Here is a 17,508-nt window from a genome sequence, read left to right on the forward strand (position 1 = left end):
CATTATCAGCTGACAGGGCCATATTCACCCTGGAGCATTTTTGACGTTCTCATGCTTTTGCTGACACATCACCCCTTTCCTGGCTTCTCTCGGGTCTCATTACCAGTTTCCATGCTGTTTCTAGACAGATTCAAATTGTTGTGTTTCACCATCTTTACCCATGTTCTAGGCTGTCGCTCTAATGATTGACGACGACACAAGACTGAGACCAATAGGTTTAAGCAAAGATAGCATGGAACAGGAAGCAAATGCCAATAAGCAGAACTGAGGTAGAGATCAGTCATGATGAAAGCTTTTGTTGCTTCTATAAGATTGGGAAAGGACAGATGAGTTTATAGCAGGACTGTACTTGCAGCTGGAGACTGAACACCAGAAAAGGGGTTAAATACCTTCTGTTATGTTTCCAGAATCACTCATAATGCATAAGCACTCATTTGTTGCCATTTTAGCTGTAATGAAAGAAGGCGTTGTACATTTCCTTATCTACTCTAAAGTGTTTGGCACTTAAGGTGGGATTCACATTTTGACAATGACTTAAAGTCAAGATACGTTGCAGTTGTTGTTTCCCTACCTTAATGCTAGAAGCTCTGTGTTCAAGCCCCATCTGGCACGAGGTGTACCCTGACATATCTGAACAGTTTGATTTGGTAGCAATACACTTCTTAACATGAAGGAGATGCTAGTGGTGGGAGGGTTGGTGCATGATGAACTCTTGTGGTTCAGTGGTCGTGCCTCTGCCTCTAGGCCAGAAGCTTGGTGTTCAAGTCCCACCTGCCACAGAAGTGTACCCTGACATGTCTGAACAGGATGATTTAATGAAAGAGAAACCATTGCGGTTTCAGCCATTGTGGCAGTGGTTTGTGTTGCGTAGCAGTGTGGTCCCTTTCGTTGGCCAGAATGTCAGGGCTCAAAACCCACCTGCCCTGGAGATATCAATAAAAAATGGAGCTGGAAAGACTCAGCAGTCAGGCACCATCAGAGGAGCAGGAGACTCAACGAAATGAAGGGTTGAGATCTTTTGTTGCCTTTTCTGCTCCTCTGACGATGCCTGACCTGCCGTGCCTTGACATCTTACCAACTCTGACTTTCAGTGTCTGCGTTCCATGCTGCTTCCATGTCCTGGAGATAATATTTGAACAGGTTGACTAAAGGTACGCTTAGAGATAAATGTGAGGGGAATGGGTAAAATGTGAGGGAGATGGATAAGATGTGAGGAAGCTAGATAGAGGTGCGGGAGCTGGGTATGATGTGAGGGGGCTGGGTATGATGTGAGGGTGCTGGGTTAGATGCGAGGGAGCTGGGTTAGATGCGAGGGAGCTGGGTATGATGTGAGGGAGCTGGGTATGATGTGAGGGAGCTGGGTTAGATGGGAGGGAGCTGGGTTAGATGGGAGGGAGCTGGGTTAGATGTGAGGGAGCTGGGTATGTTGTGAGGGAGCTGGGTATGTTGTGAGGGAGCTGGGTTAGATGTGAGGGAGCTGGGTTAGATGTGAGGGAGCTGGGTTAGATGTGAGGGAGCTGGATGTGATGTGAGGGAGCTGGGTATGATGTGAGGGAGCTGGGTATGATGTGAGGGAGCTGGGTATGATGTGAGGGAGATGGGTAAGATGCGAGGGAGATGGGTTAGATGTGAGGGAGATGGGTTAGATGTGAGGGAGCTGGGTACGATGTGAGGGAACTGGGTACGATGTGAGGGAGCTGGGTACGATGTGAGGGAGCTGGGTATGTTGTGAGGGAGCTGGGTACAATGTGAGGGAGCTGGGTACGATGTGAGGGAGCTGGGTATGATGTGAGGGAGCTGGGTATGATGTGAGGGAGCTGGGTATGATGTGAGGGAGCTGGGTAGATGTGAAGGAGCTGGGTTAGATGTGAGGGAGATGGGTTAGATGTGAGGGAGATGGGTTAGATGTGAGGGAGCTGGATAGATGTGAGGGAGCTGGATAGATTGAGGGAGCTGGGTATGATGTGAGGGAGCTGGGTATGATGTGAGGGAGCTGGGTATGATGTGAGGGAGCTGGGTAGATGTGAGGGAGCTGGGTTAGATGTGAGGGAGCTGGGTATGATGTGAGGGAGCTGGGTATGATGTGAGGGAGCTGGGTTAGATGTGAGGGAACTGGGTTAGATGTGAGGGAGCTGGATAGATGAGAAGGAGCTGGGTTAGATGTGAGGGAGCTGGGTTAGATGTGAGGGAGCTGGATAGATGTGAGGGAGCTGGGTATGATGTGAGGGAGCTGGATAGATGTGAGGGAGCTGGGTTAGATGCGAGGGAGCTGGGTATGATGTGAGGGAGCTGGGTTAGATGTGAGGGAGCTGGGTTAGATGTGAGGGAGCTGGATAGATGAGAAGGAGCTGGGTTAGATGTGAGGGAGCTGGGTTAGATGTGAGGGAGCTGGATAGATGTGAGGGAGCTGGGTATGATGTGAGGGAGCTGGATAGATGTGAGGGAGCTGGGTTAGATGCGAGGGAGCTGGGTATGATGTGAGGGAGCTGGATAGATGTGAGGAAGCTGGGTTAGATGTGAGGGAGCTGGATAGATGTGAGGGAGCTGGATAGATGTGAGGGAGCTGGGTATGTGAGGGAGCTGGATAGATGTGAGGGAGCTGGGTTAGATGTGAGGGAGCTGGATAGATGTGAGGGAGCTGGGTTAGATGTGAGGGAGCTGGATAGATGTGAGGGAGCTGGATAGATGTGAGGGAGCTGGGTTCGATGTGAGGGAGCTGGATAGATGTGAGGGAGCTGGGTTAGATGCGAGGGAGCTGGGTTAGATGCGAGGGAGCTGGATAGATGTGAGGGAGCTGGGTTAGATGTGAGGAGCTGGATAGATGTGAGGGAGCTGGATAGATGTGAGGGAGCTGGGTTAGATGTGAGGGAGCTGGGTTAGATGTGAGGGAGCTGGGTTAGATGTGAGGGAGCTGGGTATGATGTGAGGGAGCTGGGTATGATGTGAGGGAGCTGGGTTAGATGTGAGGAAGCTGGATAGATGTGAGGGAGCTGGATAGATGTGAGGGAGCTGGGTTAGATGTGAGGGAGCTGGGTTAGATGTGAGGGAGCTGGATAGATGTGAGGGAGCTGGGTATGATGTGAGGGAGCTGGGTATGATGTGACGGAGCTGGGTTAGATGTGAGGGAGCTGGGTATGATGTGAGGGAGCTGGGTTAGATGTGAGGGAGCTGGGTATGATGTGAGGGAGCTGGGTATGATGTGAGGGAGCTGGGTATGATGTGAGGGAGCTGGATTAGATGTGAGGGAGCTGGGTATGTTGTGAGGGAGCTGGATAGATGTGAGGGAGCTGGGTATGATGTGAGGGAGCTGGATTAGATGTGAGGGAGCTGGATTAGATGTGAGGGAGCTGGGTATGTTGTGAGAGAGCTGGATAGATGTGAGGGAGCTGGGTATGATGGGAGGGAGCTGGGTATGATGGGAGGGAGCTGGGTATGATGGGAGGGAGCTGGATAGATGTGAGGGAGCTGGGTATGATGGGAGGGAGCTGGGTATGATGTGAGGGAGCTGGGTATGATGTGAGGGAGCTGGATTAGATGTGACGGAGCTGGGTTAGATGTGAGGGAGCTGGGTATGATGGGAGGGAGCTGGATGTTGCTGCTGTTCTGGGCAGGCAGACACCTCCCTCCCTCCCTCCCTCTCACAGACGCTCTCACTCGGGGCTGTTGTCACTCCCTCCCTCCGTCCTCCCTCCAATTCACTTCCGTCACATCATGGCGACACGGGTTGTACAGGAGGCGAGCAGGCTCGATTTAACGGCGGACGACCCTGAGGTAAAGCGTGTGCGGAGGCTTAGGGCACTGCAGCTGGGGGAGAGGGGCCGGGCAAGGCCTGGCTGAGGCCGGGAGGAGGAGGGGGCTCGGCCCGGGCTGGAGGGAGACGGCAGAGGAGAGGACCCGGGCCCGCCGGCTCCACATGGAACAAACGTCAGGGAAACCGGCGGCGGGAGAGGGAGAGCCGGGGCCCGGGGCCGCAACAGCCAGGCTCCCGACAGACCCCTCACTCCCCCCGCCCCCGGGTCAACACCGAGCCCAGGCCCCGCGCCCCTTGGGGGGAGATAGAGGGGTGACTTCCCGGGAGGTGAACGGATTAATTAATTAATTAATAAACAAATAAATAATGGTGACGGTGGAAGGAAACGGGCGCCTCACGTGGACCAGGGGGGAGGGGGTCTCTGACCCTGGGAGCAGGTGGCCTCACTGTCCGGGTAAAGTCTGTAAACAGACCTCATCGCCCCCATCTCCCCCGCCGCCCCCATCTCCCCCATCTCCCCCGCCGCCTCGTCTCCCCCATCTCCCCCGCCGCCTCGTCTCCCCCATCTCCCCCGCCGCCTCGTCTCCCCCATCTCCCCCGCCGCCTCGTCTCCCCCATCTCCCCCGCCGCCTCGTCTCCCCCATCTCCCCTGCCGCCTCATCTCCCCCGCCGCCTCATCTCCCCCATCTCCCCCGCCGCCTCATCTCCCCCGCCGCCTCGTCTCCCCCGTCTCCCCCGCCGCCTCGTCTCCCTCGTCTCCCCCGTCTCCCCCGCCGCCTCGTCTCCCCCGTCTCCCCCGCCGCCTCGTCTCCCCCGTCTCCCCCGCCGCCTCGTCTCCCCCGTCTCCCCCGCCGCCTCGTCTCCCCCGTCTCCCCCGCCGCCTCGTCTCCCCCGTCTCCCCCGCCGCCTCGTCTCCCCCGTCTCCCCCGCCGCCTCGTCTCCCCCGTCTCCCCCGCCGCCTCGTCTCCCCCGTCTCCCCCGCCGCCTCGTCTCCCCCGTCTCCCCCGCCGCCTCGTCTCCCCCGTCTCCCCCGCCGCCTCGTCTCCCCCGTCTCCCCCGCCGCCTCGTCTCCCCCGTCTCCCCCGCCGCCTCGTCTCCCCCGTCTCCCCCGCCGCCTCGTCTCCCCCGCCGCCTCGTCTCCCCCGTCTCCCCCGCCGCCTCGTCTCCCCCGTCTCCCCCGCCGCCTCGTCTCCCCCGTCTCCCCCGCCGCCTCGTCTCCCCCGTCTGCCTCGTCTCCCCCGTCTCCCCCGCCGCCTCGTCTCCCCCGCCGCCCCCGCCGCCTCGTCTCCCCCGTCTCCCCCGCCGCCTCGTCTCCCCCGCCGCCTCGTCTCCCCCGTCTCCCCCGCCGCCTCGTCTCCCCCGTCTCCCCCGCCGCCTCGTCTCCCCCGCCGCCTCGTCTCCCCCGTCTCCCCCGCCGCCTCGTCTCCCCCGTCTCCCCCGCCGCCTCGTCTCCCCCGTCTCCCCCGCCGCCTCGTCTCCCCCGTCTCCCCCGCCGCCTCGTCTCCCCCGTCTCCCCCGCCGCCTCGTCTCCCCCGTCTCCCCCGCCGCCTCGTCTCCCCCGTCTCCCCCGCCGCCTCGTCTCCCCCGCCGCCTCGTCTCCCCCGTCTCCCCCGCCGCCTCGTCTCCCCCGTCTCCCCCGCCGCCTCGTCTCCCCCGTCTCCCCCGCCGCCTCGTCTCCCTCGTCTCCCCCGTCTCCCCCGCCGCCTCGTCTCCCCCGCCGCCTCGTCTCCCCCGTCTCCCCCGCCGCCTCGTCTCCCCCGCCGCCTCGTCTCCCCCGTCTCCCCCGCCGCCTCGTCTCCCCCGTCTCCCCCGCCGCCTCGTCTCCCCCGCCGCCTCGTCTCCCCCGCCGCCTCGTCTCCCCCGTCGCCTCGTCTCCCCCGCCGCCTCGTCTCCCCCGCCTCCCCCGCCGCCTCGTCTCCCCCGCCTCCCCCGCCGCCTCGTCTCCCCCGCCTCCCCCGCCGCCTCGTCTCCCCCGCCTCCCCCGCCGCCCCGCCTCCCCGCCTCCCCCGCCTCCCCCGCCGCCCCGCCTCCCCGCCTCCCCCGCCGCCCCGTCTCCCCCGTCTCCCCCGCCTCCCCCGCCGCCCCGCCTCCCCCGCCTCCCCCGCCTCCCCCGCCTCCCCCGCCTCCCCCGCCGCCCCGTCTCCCCCGTCTCCCCCGCCGCCCCGTCTCCCCCGCCGCCCCGTCTCCCCCGCCGCCCCGTCTCCCCCGCCGCCCCGTCTCCCCCGCCGCCTCGTCTCCCCCGCCGCCTCGTCTCCCCCGCCTCCCCCGCCGCCTCGTCTCCCCCGCCTCCCCCGCCGCCTCGTCTCCCCCGCCTCCCCCGCCGCCCCGTCTCCCCCGCCTCCCCCGCCGCCCCGTCTCCCCCGCCTCCCCCGCCGCCCCGTCTCCCCCGCCTCCCCCGCCGCCCCGTCTCCCCCGCCGCCTCGTCTCCCCCGTCCCCCCCGCCGCCCCCGTCCCCCCCGCCGCCCCCGTCCCCCCTGCCGCCCCCGTCCCCCCCGCCGCCCCGTCTCCCCCGCCGCCCCGTCTCCCCCGCCGCCCCGTCTCCCCCGCCGCCCCGTCCCCCCCGCATCCCCGTCCCCCCCGCATCCCCGTCCCCCCCGCCGCCCCCGCCGCCCCCGCCGCCTCGTCCCCGCCGCCTCGTCCCCGCCGCCCCCGCCTCCCCTCCGCCCCCGCCTCCCCCGCCGCCCCCGCCGCCCCCCGCCGCCTCGTCTCCCCTGCCTCCCCCGCCGCCTCGTCTCCCCCGCCGCCTCGTCTCCCCCGCCTCCCCCGCCGCCTCGTCTCCTCCATCGTCACCGCCGCCTCGTCCCTCCCATCGTCCTCGCTGCCTCGTCTCCCCCATCGCCCCCGCACCCCGTCCCACGCCCCCGTCCCCCACCCCTCGTGCCCCTCCCCCTCCCCCTCCCTCTTCCCCCCACTCCCTCCCTCTCCCCCTCTCCCCCCAACCCCCACCCCACTCTCCCCCACCCCACCCCACCCCACTCTCCCCCAACCCACCCCACCCCACTCTCCCCCAACCCACCCCACCCCACTCTCCCCCACCCCACCCCACTCTCCCCCACCCCACTCTCCCCCACCCCCGCCACTCACTCCTCCCCCGCCTCTCCCCCCCCGCCACTCTCCCCCCCCCCCCCCACTCCCTCCCCCACTCCCTCCCCCACTCCCTCCCCCACTCCCCCCGCCACTCCCCCCGCCACTCCCCCCGCCACTCCCCCCTCCGCCACTCCCCCCTCCGCCACTCCCCCCTCCGCCACTCTCTCCCCCCGCCACTCTCTCCCCCCGCCACTCTCTCCCCCCGCCACTCTCTCCCCCCGCCACTCTCTCCCCCCGCCACTCTCTCCCCCCGCCACTCTCTCCCCCCGCCACTCTCTCCCCCCGCCACTCTCTCCCCCCGCCACTCTCTCCCCCCGCCACTCTCTCCCCCCGCCACTCTCTCCCCCCGCCACTCTCTCCCCCCGCCACTCTCTCCCCCCGCCACTCTCTCCCCCCGCCACTCTCTCCCCCCGCCACTCTCTCCCCCCGCCACTCTCTCCCCCCGCCACTCTCTCCCCCCGCCACTCTCTCTCCCCCCTCCTCCGCCACTCTCTCCCCCCTCCTCCGCCACTCTCTCCCCCCGCCACTCTCTCCCCCCGCCACTCTCTCCCCCCCGCCACTCTCTCCCCCCCGCCACTCTCTCCCCCCCGCCACTCTCTCCCCCCCGCCACTCTCTCCCCCCCGCCACTCTCTCCCCCCCGCCACTCTCTCCCCCCCGCCACTCTCTCCCCCCCGCCACTCTCTCCCCCCGCCACTCTCCCCCACCCACTCCGCCACTCTCCCCCCCCCACTCCGCCACTCTCCCCCCCGCCACTCTCCCCCACGCCACTCTCCCCCCCCCACTCCGCCACTCTCCCCCCCGCCACTCTCCCCCCCGCCACTCTCCCCCCCCGCCACTCTCCCCCCCCCGCCACTCTCCCCCCCCGCCACTCTCCCCCCCCGCCACTCTCCCCCCCCGCCACTCTCCCCCCCCGCCACTCTCCCCCCCGCCACTCTCCCCCCCGCCACTCTCCCCCCCCGCCACTCTCCCCCCCCCGCCACTCTCCCCCCCCGCCACTCTCCCCCCCCGCCACTCTCCCCCCCCGCCACTCTCCCCCCCCTGCCACTCTCCCCCCCCGCCACTCTCCCCCCCCCGCCACTCTCTCCCCCCCCCCACCCGCCACTCTCCCCGCCCGCCACTCTCCCCCCCCCCGCCACTCCCCCCCCCCGCCACTCTCCCCCCCCGCCACTCTCCCCCCCGCCACTCCCCCCCCCTGCCACTCTCCCCCCCCCCCGCCACTCTCCCCCCCCCCGCCACTCTCCCCCCCCCGCCACTCCCCCCCCGCCACTCTCCCCGCCCCCGCCACTCTCCCCCCCCCCCGCCACTCTCCCCCCCCCGCCACTCTTCCCCCCCCGCCACTCTTCCCCCCCCCCGCCACTCTTCCCCCCCCCGCCACTCTTTCCCCCCCCCGCCACTCTTTCCCCCCCCCGCCACTCTTTCCCCCCCCCGCCACTCTTTCCCCCCCCCGCCACTCTTTCCCCCCCCCGCCACTCTTTCCCCCCCCCGCCACTCTTTCCCCCCCCCGCCACTCTTTCCCCCCCCGCCACTCTTTTCCCCCCCCCGCCACTCTTTTCCCCCCCCCGCCACTCTTTCCCCCCCCCGCCACTCTTCCCCCCCCCCCGCCACTCTTCCCCCCCCCCCGCCACTCTTCCCCCCCCCCGCCACTCTTCCCCCCCCCGCCACTCTTCCCCCCCCCCGCCACTCTTCCCCCCCCCCGCCACTCTTCCCCCCCCCCCGCCACTCTTCCCCCCCCCGCCACTCTTCCCCCCCCCCGCCACTCTTCCCCCCCCCGCCACTCTTCCCCCCCCCGCCACTCTTCCCCCCCCGCCACTCTTCTCCCCCCCCCACTCCACTCTTTCCCCCCCCCCCAGCCATTCTTTCCCCCCCCCAGCCATTCTTTCCCCCCCCCGCCACTCTTTCCCCCCCCCGCCACTCTTCCCCCCCCCCGCCACTCTTCCCCCCCCCCGCCACTCTTCCCCCCCCCCCGCCACTCTTCCCCCCCCCCCCGCCACTCTTCCCCCCCCCCCCCGCCACTCTTCTCCCCCCCCCCGCCACTCTTCTCCCCCCCCCCCGCCACTCTTCCCCCCCCCCCCAACACTCTTCCCCCCCCCCGCCACTCTTCCCCCCCCCGCCACTCTTCCCCCCCCCCGCCACTCTTCCCCCCCCCCGCCACTCTTCCACCCCCCCCCCGCCACTCTTCCACCCCCCCCCGCCACTCTTCCACCCCCCCCCCCGCCACTCTTCCCCCCCCCGCCACTCTTCCCCCCCCGCCACTCTTCCCCCCCCCGCCACTCTTCCCCCCCCCGCCACTCTTCCCCCCCCCCGCCACTCTTTCCCCCCCCCCCCGCCACTCTTCCCCCCCCCCCGCCACTCTTCCCCCCCCCCCCGCCACTCTTCCCCCCCCCCGCCACTCTTCCCCCCCCCCGCCACTCTTCTCCCCCCCCCGCCACTCTTCTCCCCCCCCCCGCCACTCTTCTCCCCCCCCCCGCCACTCTTCTCCCCCCCCCGCCACTCTTCTCCCCCCCCCCGCCACTCTTCTCCCCCCCCCCGCCACTCTTCTCCCCCCCCCGCCACTCTTCTCCCCCCCCCCGCCACTCTTCTCCCCCCCCCCGCCACTCTTCTCCCCCCCCCCGCCACTCTTCTCCCCCCCCCCCGCCACTCTTCTCCCCCCCCCCGCCACTCTTCTCCCCCCCCCCGCCACTCTTCTCCCCCCCCCCGCCACTCTTCTCCCCCCCCCGCCACTCTTCTCCCCCCCCCGCCACTCTTCTCCCCCCCCCGCCACTCTTCCCCCCCCCCGCCACTCTTCCCCCCCCCCCCGCCACTCTTCCCCCCCCCCCGCCACTCTTCCCCCCCCCCCGCCACTCTTCCCCCCCCCCCGCCACTCTCCTCCCCCCGCCACTCTCCTCCCCCGAACCCTTCATTCCCCCGAACCCTTCATTCCCCCGAACCCTTCATTCCCCCGAACCCTTCATTCCCCCGAACCCTTCATTCCCCCGAACCCTTCACCTCCCCACCTCCCATCCACATCAGCGCATTAATTGACATATTACTTATTGACATTAACACCTGCCTGTCCCTCAACGCTGCGCCCTCCTTGCTTACTGTACTCAGGCCTACTTCCTCCCTAACCCCCATTCTCCTCCTCCTTACCCCTAGGGCAGGGGGGCTCCTCTTCATACCTGAGCAGCAATCAGGATACAGAACATTGTTTTATTCCATCTTGTCCACATGAACCATGTCTGTCTAGATTATTCATTTTCAGTGGTGTATCGTTCCTCGCCAGCCTGGTGTGGAAGGTAAGGTGTCTCTGTGTGTGTTTTACGTGCCTTGGTTGCGCTCGCACTCCAGGGCCTGTCACTGTGCTGTAGTTGCAGCGTGGACTAGCACTTGAACGGGATCTGCAAGTTAACACAGCAAAGCATGCTTCTCTTGGCGGTGGAGAGGGAGGTGGAAGCAGAAAATCACCTGTTTATGCAGAAGATAAATACCACACAGAGTTTAAATTTGATACTGGGACAAAGATTGACTTTGGAGGTTGCAGTAAGGCATCAGTCTGTTCAGAGTTTTTGCCATTTGGTTGTATTCATGTTGGTATTCAAGTTAGTTTATGAAAGTATGCCTTTTTTAATAAGTTGGCGCAGCAATTAAAATAGGCAAATAAAGTTTCAAATTAGTGATAGTTGCAGATGCAGTGGTGAACCATTTCCACTTCCAAAGTTACTGCTGAGAGTAACTGTATTGGGCCATAAACGGTGCTGTGTGTCCAAGGATACTGTTGATATTGATTTTTGCGATCTGCAGACTGTCATTGCTGTTACTGGACCTTGTCAGTTTACATGAGAAATATCCGATGATGCCTGAGCTCCTCCAACACAATTTGAGTTGTGGAGACTCCAGTCATGTCTGTAGTATGTAGAATTGTCTTTTTGAGACAGGATGAAGATCTGGGAATTGTGGTGAATCACTGGAGGCCTGTGTTATATTTTTACAGGCCTGATCAGGTGGGCTGAGGAGTGCCAAGAGGAGTTTAGTCTAGATAAATGTAGGTGTGGCAATTGGAAAGGCAAGTCAGGGCAGGACCTATACAATTAATGGGAAGGTTCTGAGGGGTGTTGCCGAATCAAGACCTTGGAGTGCAGGTTCATAGTTCTTTGAAAGTGGAGTTGCAGATAGACAGTGAGTTTGGTATACTTGCTTTTATTGGTCAGTGCATTGAGTATATGCATTTGGAGGTGATGTTGTGACTGTACGGGACATTGGTTAGGCCACATGTGGAATATTGTGTTCAATTCTGGTCTCCCTGCTATAGGAAAGGTGTTGTTAAACATGAAAGGGTTCTGAAGAGATTTACAAGGATGTTGCAAGGGTTGGAGGGTTCGAGCTGAATAGGCTGTGGCTATTTTCCTTGGAATGTCGGAGGCTGAGAGGTGTCCTTACAGAAGTTTATAAAATCTTGAGGGACATGATAGGGTGAATAGTCAAGGTCTTTTCCCCAGTTTAGGGGACTCCAAAACTAAAGAGCATAGGTTTAAGGTGAGAGGAGAAAGCTTCAAAGGGCACCTAAGGGGCACCTTTTTCAGGCAGAGGATGGTGTTGTTTGGAATGAGCTACCAGGGGTAGTAGTGGAGGCTGGTACAATTACAGCATTTAAAAAGTATCTGAATGGGTATAAAAATAAGTAGTGTCTGGAGGGATGTGGTCCAAATGGTGGCATATAGGACTAGATTGATTTAGGATATCTGGTTGGCTTGGATACGTTGGACTGAAGGATCTGTATCATCCTCAGGCATTCAACTCCAGACATGCCCCAAAATATATTAATCCACTGAGGCATTTTTAATGTATTGCATAGAACAGGTCAAAGCCTCCTAAGAATTACAGTTGCATATCTTTTAATGAAGTTTCTTATCTGAATACTATCCCCTGAATTACTGTTTCCTGATTTTTTTAATACATATGTAGATTGAGCCAGTCCCTTTTTGAACCTGTCTGAGCTCAGCAATTAATGGGACTTCTCTCAACAAATCCCTGGCTTGGCCAAGGACCACTATATGTAGACACTAAGAAAAATGCTGAGCCAGTCCTGTGCCTCTGAGCTCTGCTGTGGATGTTGAAGCATCTGATGACTTAACATGGTCTGAAAACACTAGGCATTTTAATTGACCTCCAGCTCTGACAGGATTGGGAACCAACCTTGTGGATCTTCAAAAAGGGGAAAAAGGGGTTGGAGAGCAAACATGTGCCCCTAAACCACAAATTTTCTAAGAGGTACGAGAGGTATCTAAGTGCACTCTGAAAGGAGATTCCAATATTTTTGAATGTTTCCCTCCTTACACGTCTGTTTGATAATTTGTATACTTACATGCCTGTTGAATACATGTTCCTCTCGAATAATCAACTTGGCATGTGGTCATGTCATATCATCCAAGACTTTTGTTTCTGGTGAAACGTGTAGTCAGCATTAATTAAGTAAAACAATCACAAAATTAGTAAGTAGGTGCACAAATGTTTGTGCTGGCTCTGTAGCAATCGATGTTTCTGCTCATGAAACTGGATTATAAGACAATTTTAAAAAAACAAAATGACGTGAACGCGTGTTCTCAATTGTGGTTCAATTCCAGAAGGACTGAGCTGTTATGTGATTTTCAGCAGAGTGTTGTAAGATTTTCCTACATATTTATATCTATAATTGTATGCATATTGTGAAGACAAGATCATGGAACAGCAATGACCGTACACTAAATCCAGCATTATGCTAATATCTGAAGTTGGTACTTTTGTTGTACAGTGGTTTGATTTTGTTTGGATGTCTAAAAATCCAAATGACTTGCATTTTGTGGATCATGTTCTGCAATAAAATAATCTAAGTGTAAAATCAATGTTTCTAGACAAAGGCAAGATATATGTGGTTGGGAATATGAAGCAAAGTACGTTTCTGCACGGCTATGTGTACAATGTTGATAATTCAAGAACATAACAGAATTGTCACATTGGTTGCGTTGGTAGCATGCTCTTTATGTAGAAGGTTCAGTTTTCAAGTTCCAGGACAGGAGCACACAATTAATGTTGGCATTCTACTTTTATACTGAAAGGCTACTTTGGTCAGTATCCTTGTACTGCATTTTCAAGACACTATAATTAGAAGGTCACTTCAAGTCAAAGAAAAGAAGCTTCGCTTTGCTAATCTTCCTTTATCCACACCTTTCCTTTGGCCTCCCTCCAATTCTTCATGTACACTGTATTGTCAGTGACACAATGCAGAGCGAATGTATTGTGTCTCTGATGCTGCCTGACCTGCTGTGCTTTTCCAGCATCACACACTCTACTCTGATTTCCAGAATCTGTAGTCCTCACTTTCTCCGCTTCACTGGGTAGGTCAATGTATGTTGTTCAACCCGAATTGGTTTCCATGTCAACAGCTCGCTAACTTTATGTTATCCTCATCTATCCTGATGCCTCCATTGCCTATTTTGTTTTGTCTGCTTCCTATTAACTACTCAAACTGAAACCATTGTTTTTGGCTTGCCCTCCATTAAAGCTTACTGTCTTATTGATTCTGTCCTCCTTCTTGGAATCCTATGATTGGAACTGTATAGCCTCAGGGTCATCATTGATGCTAGATTTTGCTTCCAGATCCATAACCTATCACAGATGCCACCTCACCTTTCTTTAATGGTGAGGTTGCCTGTCTCTGCATTGTCGAGTCTGTTGCTGAAATGATCATCCTTCAGATTCTTCTGCTCTAGTGCTCTTCTGGCTGTCTCCCATCCTCCACAATCTTAAACTCACTCAAAACCCTGCTAACATCATAATTCACGTTGCATCCTGCCTAGCCAATCACCCCTGTACTCATTTATCTCTGTTAGCTGCTGGTCCACCAACATCAGGAACTTACATTACATTCTCGGACCAAGCTTTTGGTTACTGTTCCTAATATTACCTAAGGCTTAAGTATTTTGTCAGGTTACCCTCTTAAAAATGCCTTGCATTCAAACCTCTATGACTATAAATTAGGTTGTAGCACAGTCGTAGTGCCCTTACTTTTGAGGTCTGGGTTCGTGTCCCACATGTGCCAGAGGTCATTCAGATTGATTGATTGATTAAATAATTATAAATATCAACTCGTGAATTCCTAGTGCCTGGAATAGTCTGTTATTGTACATTATTACTGTTCAGCCCATGATCAGAAATGGAACCAAGCTTCATACATCATTGTCTTATGCAGCATCTATACAGCTTAAATTTGACCTAGTGTCCTAATTACACAGACAACCTGCAACCCTTATCTACAGCTGTCGATTCAGTCACCAGAATAGCATTCCTGATAGGACAGAAGAATTTTCACTGTGACTATTGCCAAGATGGATTGTGACTTTATGTATTCCCAGATTCTGAATGTGGAATTATATCAAATACATGTGTGATGTGAAGGTGCAGTAAAAGTATTATCCCCCAGACTCTGTATTTGTTCTCCGGTAATTAATTGTTTTTGGAGGTGTGGGTGGGGAGGGGAAGGAGTCTTTATTATGATAGCACGTTTGAAATTCCATAAGCTTTTAATTCACAATGTTAGCCTTTTTTTAGCCTCCGCAATAAACAATGTTGAGCAGTCATAAACAGCTGGAAATGAATCCTAATTGGGAATGGGGATATGTAAATAGCCAACCAGATTAAGTTTAATTAATGGTATACTACCTTTAATTTCCACACCTTCTATTTTTAAAGAAGATTTGCACTTTGTATATAATCCAGTATTGCTTTGTTTCCTGAATCAACAGCTCCTTATTTTATGTGACAGCTTGTGTTAACTCTGTTTAAAGCTCCTATCCCTGTTAAGTGATGTGAAAACAGTCTTATACGTTCCAGTACAATAGGCACCAATCATTAAATAAATCTTGCACCCAAGAATGTGTAAAGTGAGTTGGTTTGTTATTAAGTGATTGTGTTTTAATATTTTGAAAATCAAATGAGGAGCTTTTTTATTCAGAGTTATACTTCAAACGTAGTTAAATAGTAAATCTCTCAATTGGTGCATTGCACAAGCTATTGTATGTCATCAGTTTGCATGATGTCCATGTATCTAAGATCATAGAATCAACATGAGAAGTCAACATGGAATACATTAGTCTGCAGTGTGGAGACTTTCATTAATGTTAGAATAATAGATTCATGAGAGAAGAGGGGACCATTTGGCCCATCATGCACCAGCTGATTAGAAAAGAAATCCAGTTAATTCCTGCCTTCCACCTTTTGTTCTGCAGATTATAGCACCTTTCTGTCCCCTGCTCACTTATCCCTTAACAAATAGAAGTAAGTTCTTTCTATTCACTGCATCAAGATCCATAGTAATTTTTCAAGCCTCCTTTAATCTCCCTTAAAATGCCTGTTTTTGCAAGGTAAACAACCCCAACTTGTCCAGTCTTTTTTCACAGCCAAAATGCTCCATTCCTTGCAAAGTCCCAATACATTTTTATAGTGCCTCTTCTCAATAATTACTTTCTGGTTGTAATGGCATGAGCAGAACAGTATGGAGCACTTCAGCTGCTGTCAAACCAGCGTTCTCTATAGCTCGAGAAGAACCTCCCAGCTTTTATTCTGGAGACCGTGAGCAAAAAAATGAAAGTATCCTGTATACCCTCTTGAAATCCTGAGTGACATGTCCTGCAGCCTGAAGATATCTGTGCAAAAATGCTTCAGGGTTCTTCTGTTCCTCTGGTTTTTGGTCCTTGTGTATTCCCATGCATTGTTTGTTCTCCCCAAGTGTATCACCCCTCAATTCTGTGGACTGAATTCTATTTAGCACTATTCTACCCACTTGATTAGTCTGTTGGTCTCATCATTTCTCTCTCACTAACAACCATGTGGCCAATTTTTGCATCCTATGAATATTTCTTAATAATGCTGCTTACATTTAAGTCCAGATCATTGCACAAACAGCCAGAAACCCAAGATTGAATCTGTGCAGGACCTCAACCAAAACTATCCCTCCACTCACAAAAACATCCGTTGACCATAACTCTACTTCATGCAATTGAATGAATTTTTAATCCAACTTTCCACTTCTTTTTGCTTTTAATTTTATGACTAGTCTGTCATTCATGCTTCTTTGATGGCAACCTTGTTAAAATACTGGTTGATTACTTTTATTCTTCAACTTCCTTTGTTACGTGCTTTAAAACAATACAATCAAGTTAGTCAGAGACAACCCTCTCTTATCAAATCCTCGCTGACTGCCTTTTAGTCACCTGTGCTTCTCAAATGACAATTTATATGATAACAATTTCTTCCAGTAATTTGTTAACTCACATGCTAAGCTGGTTGGATTGTCAAACTGTTCTGTCATAACTTTTTAAACAATGATGTAACTTTTAGCAGTCCTTTAGTTTGAGGCTTGCAGCTAGAGAAGATGATGGCCAGTGTCTTCTCTATTTTTTACTTTGCCTTTCTTAGTAGCCTGGGATGCATTTCTTCCAGGTCTAGTGATTATTTTTAATTGTTTAGGGGATCCCTAATTAACCAGAGAACAGTTAAGGGTTAACCTGATTTCTGTAATTGTGGCGTCAAGTGTAGGCCAGACCAGATGAAAATGACAGATTTCCTTCTGTAAAGCACATTAGTGGACCTGCTGAGGCCTGCACTGGGCAGGGTAGAGGAGAAAGTGAGGTCTGCAGATGCTGGAGATCAAAGTTGAAACTTTATTGCTGGAACAGCACAGCAGGTCAGGCAGCATCCAGGGAACAGGAGATTTGACGTTTCGGGCACAGGCCCTTCTTCAGGGTAGAGGCCTGAACCAGAGATGGATGAGGAGGCTAGTACTCTGAGGCAGCCTGTGTTTTGCCTTTGAGTGTTGGGAGGGCTGTTGGTATATGGGGGACACCACAGGGGGAGAGGGAGAAAGGCTGCTGCGAAGAAACGAGATAAACTTCAAAATAAAATGAATGCTTTTTAACTTTTATTTTAGTGCAGGGTCCATTGTGCAGCACCATCTTTAGACCGGTAGCTTCTTTCCATAGCTTGAGAGGGCTGTCCACTTTCTTTCTGATCTTTTAACCACCTTCTACTCTATGTATTTGTTCACATTTATCCAAGGTGTCTGGATTTGTGAGGGACATCTGTTTGTCTTCATGGGGACATATTTGATTCTTCTTGGATGCCTCCCCCACTCTGACTCAGGTTTACTTTCTAGTACCTACTTCCGATCCACTTTTGCCAAATTGCACCTCAGCTTTGCAAAATGAGTCTTTCCCTGGTTTGAAACTTTTATTCTCTTTATTTCCCCCACTTTGTTCCCAATGAAAGTAGTGATCAAGTGATCATATTTGGTCATAGTAGAAACAGATCTAATGCACTGCAATGGTGAAAGCTTTTTCAGTGATCCCACATACCTGTTGCGTTGTAATCCAATGAGGCAGGTCCTCTTGCATAGAAAGGGACCATACAGTCGCCTGAGTCTGCTCTTCCATTCATTGTGATCAGTGCTGATTACCTGCGTCAGATACACTTTCCGTCCTCAAGTCCCCAGATTGCCCAAGAGTGTGAAAGAGCAGTTTTGATTATGTGCATCAACTGGGTAGCCACAGCCCCCTGTGGTGAATCATTCTGAAGTTTCCCAACCCCCTGAAGAAAGTTCTCCTCTCCATCCTACATGTTGGATCCCTTATCCTGAGACTAAGAGAGTCATGTTCTAAAT

At 56.1% G+C, this 17,508-nt stretch overlaps 1 protein-coding gene across 1 annotated transcript in view; it reads left to right on the forward strand.

Moving 5' to 3' along the window:
• Positions 1 to 3,635: 3,635 nt before the first annotated feature.
• The window catches only part of LOC122554993 (gamma-taxilin-like), an 87,915-nt gene continuing 74,042 nt past the window's right edge, over positions 3,636 to 17,508 (forward strand). The window contains exon 1 of the mRNA XM_087992979.1: positions 3,636 to 3,771. Within this exon, the coding sequence (XP_087849105.1) occupies positions 3,712 to 3,771 (60 nt within the window). The 5' untranslated portion in view covers positions 3,636 to 3,711. The remainder of the gene's footprint in view (positions 3,772 to 17,508) is intronic.

The sequence above is a fragment of the Chiloscyllium plagiosum genome, unplaced genomic scaffold (assembly GCF_037043375.1).
Source record: "Chiloscyllium plagiosum isolate Xiang-an unplaced genomic scaffold, Cpla_swu_hap1 HiC_scaffold_12, whole genome shotgun sequence".
In the NCBI taxonomy this organism is placed as follows: domain Eukaryota; kingdom Metazoa; phylum Chordata; class Chondrichthyes; order Orectolobiformes; family Hemiscylliidae; genus Chiloscyllium; species Chiloscyllium plagiosum.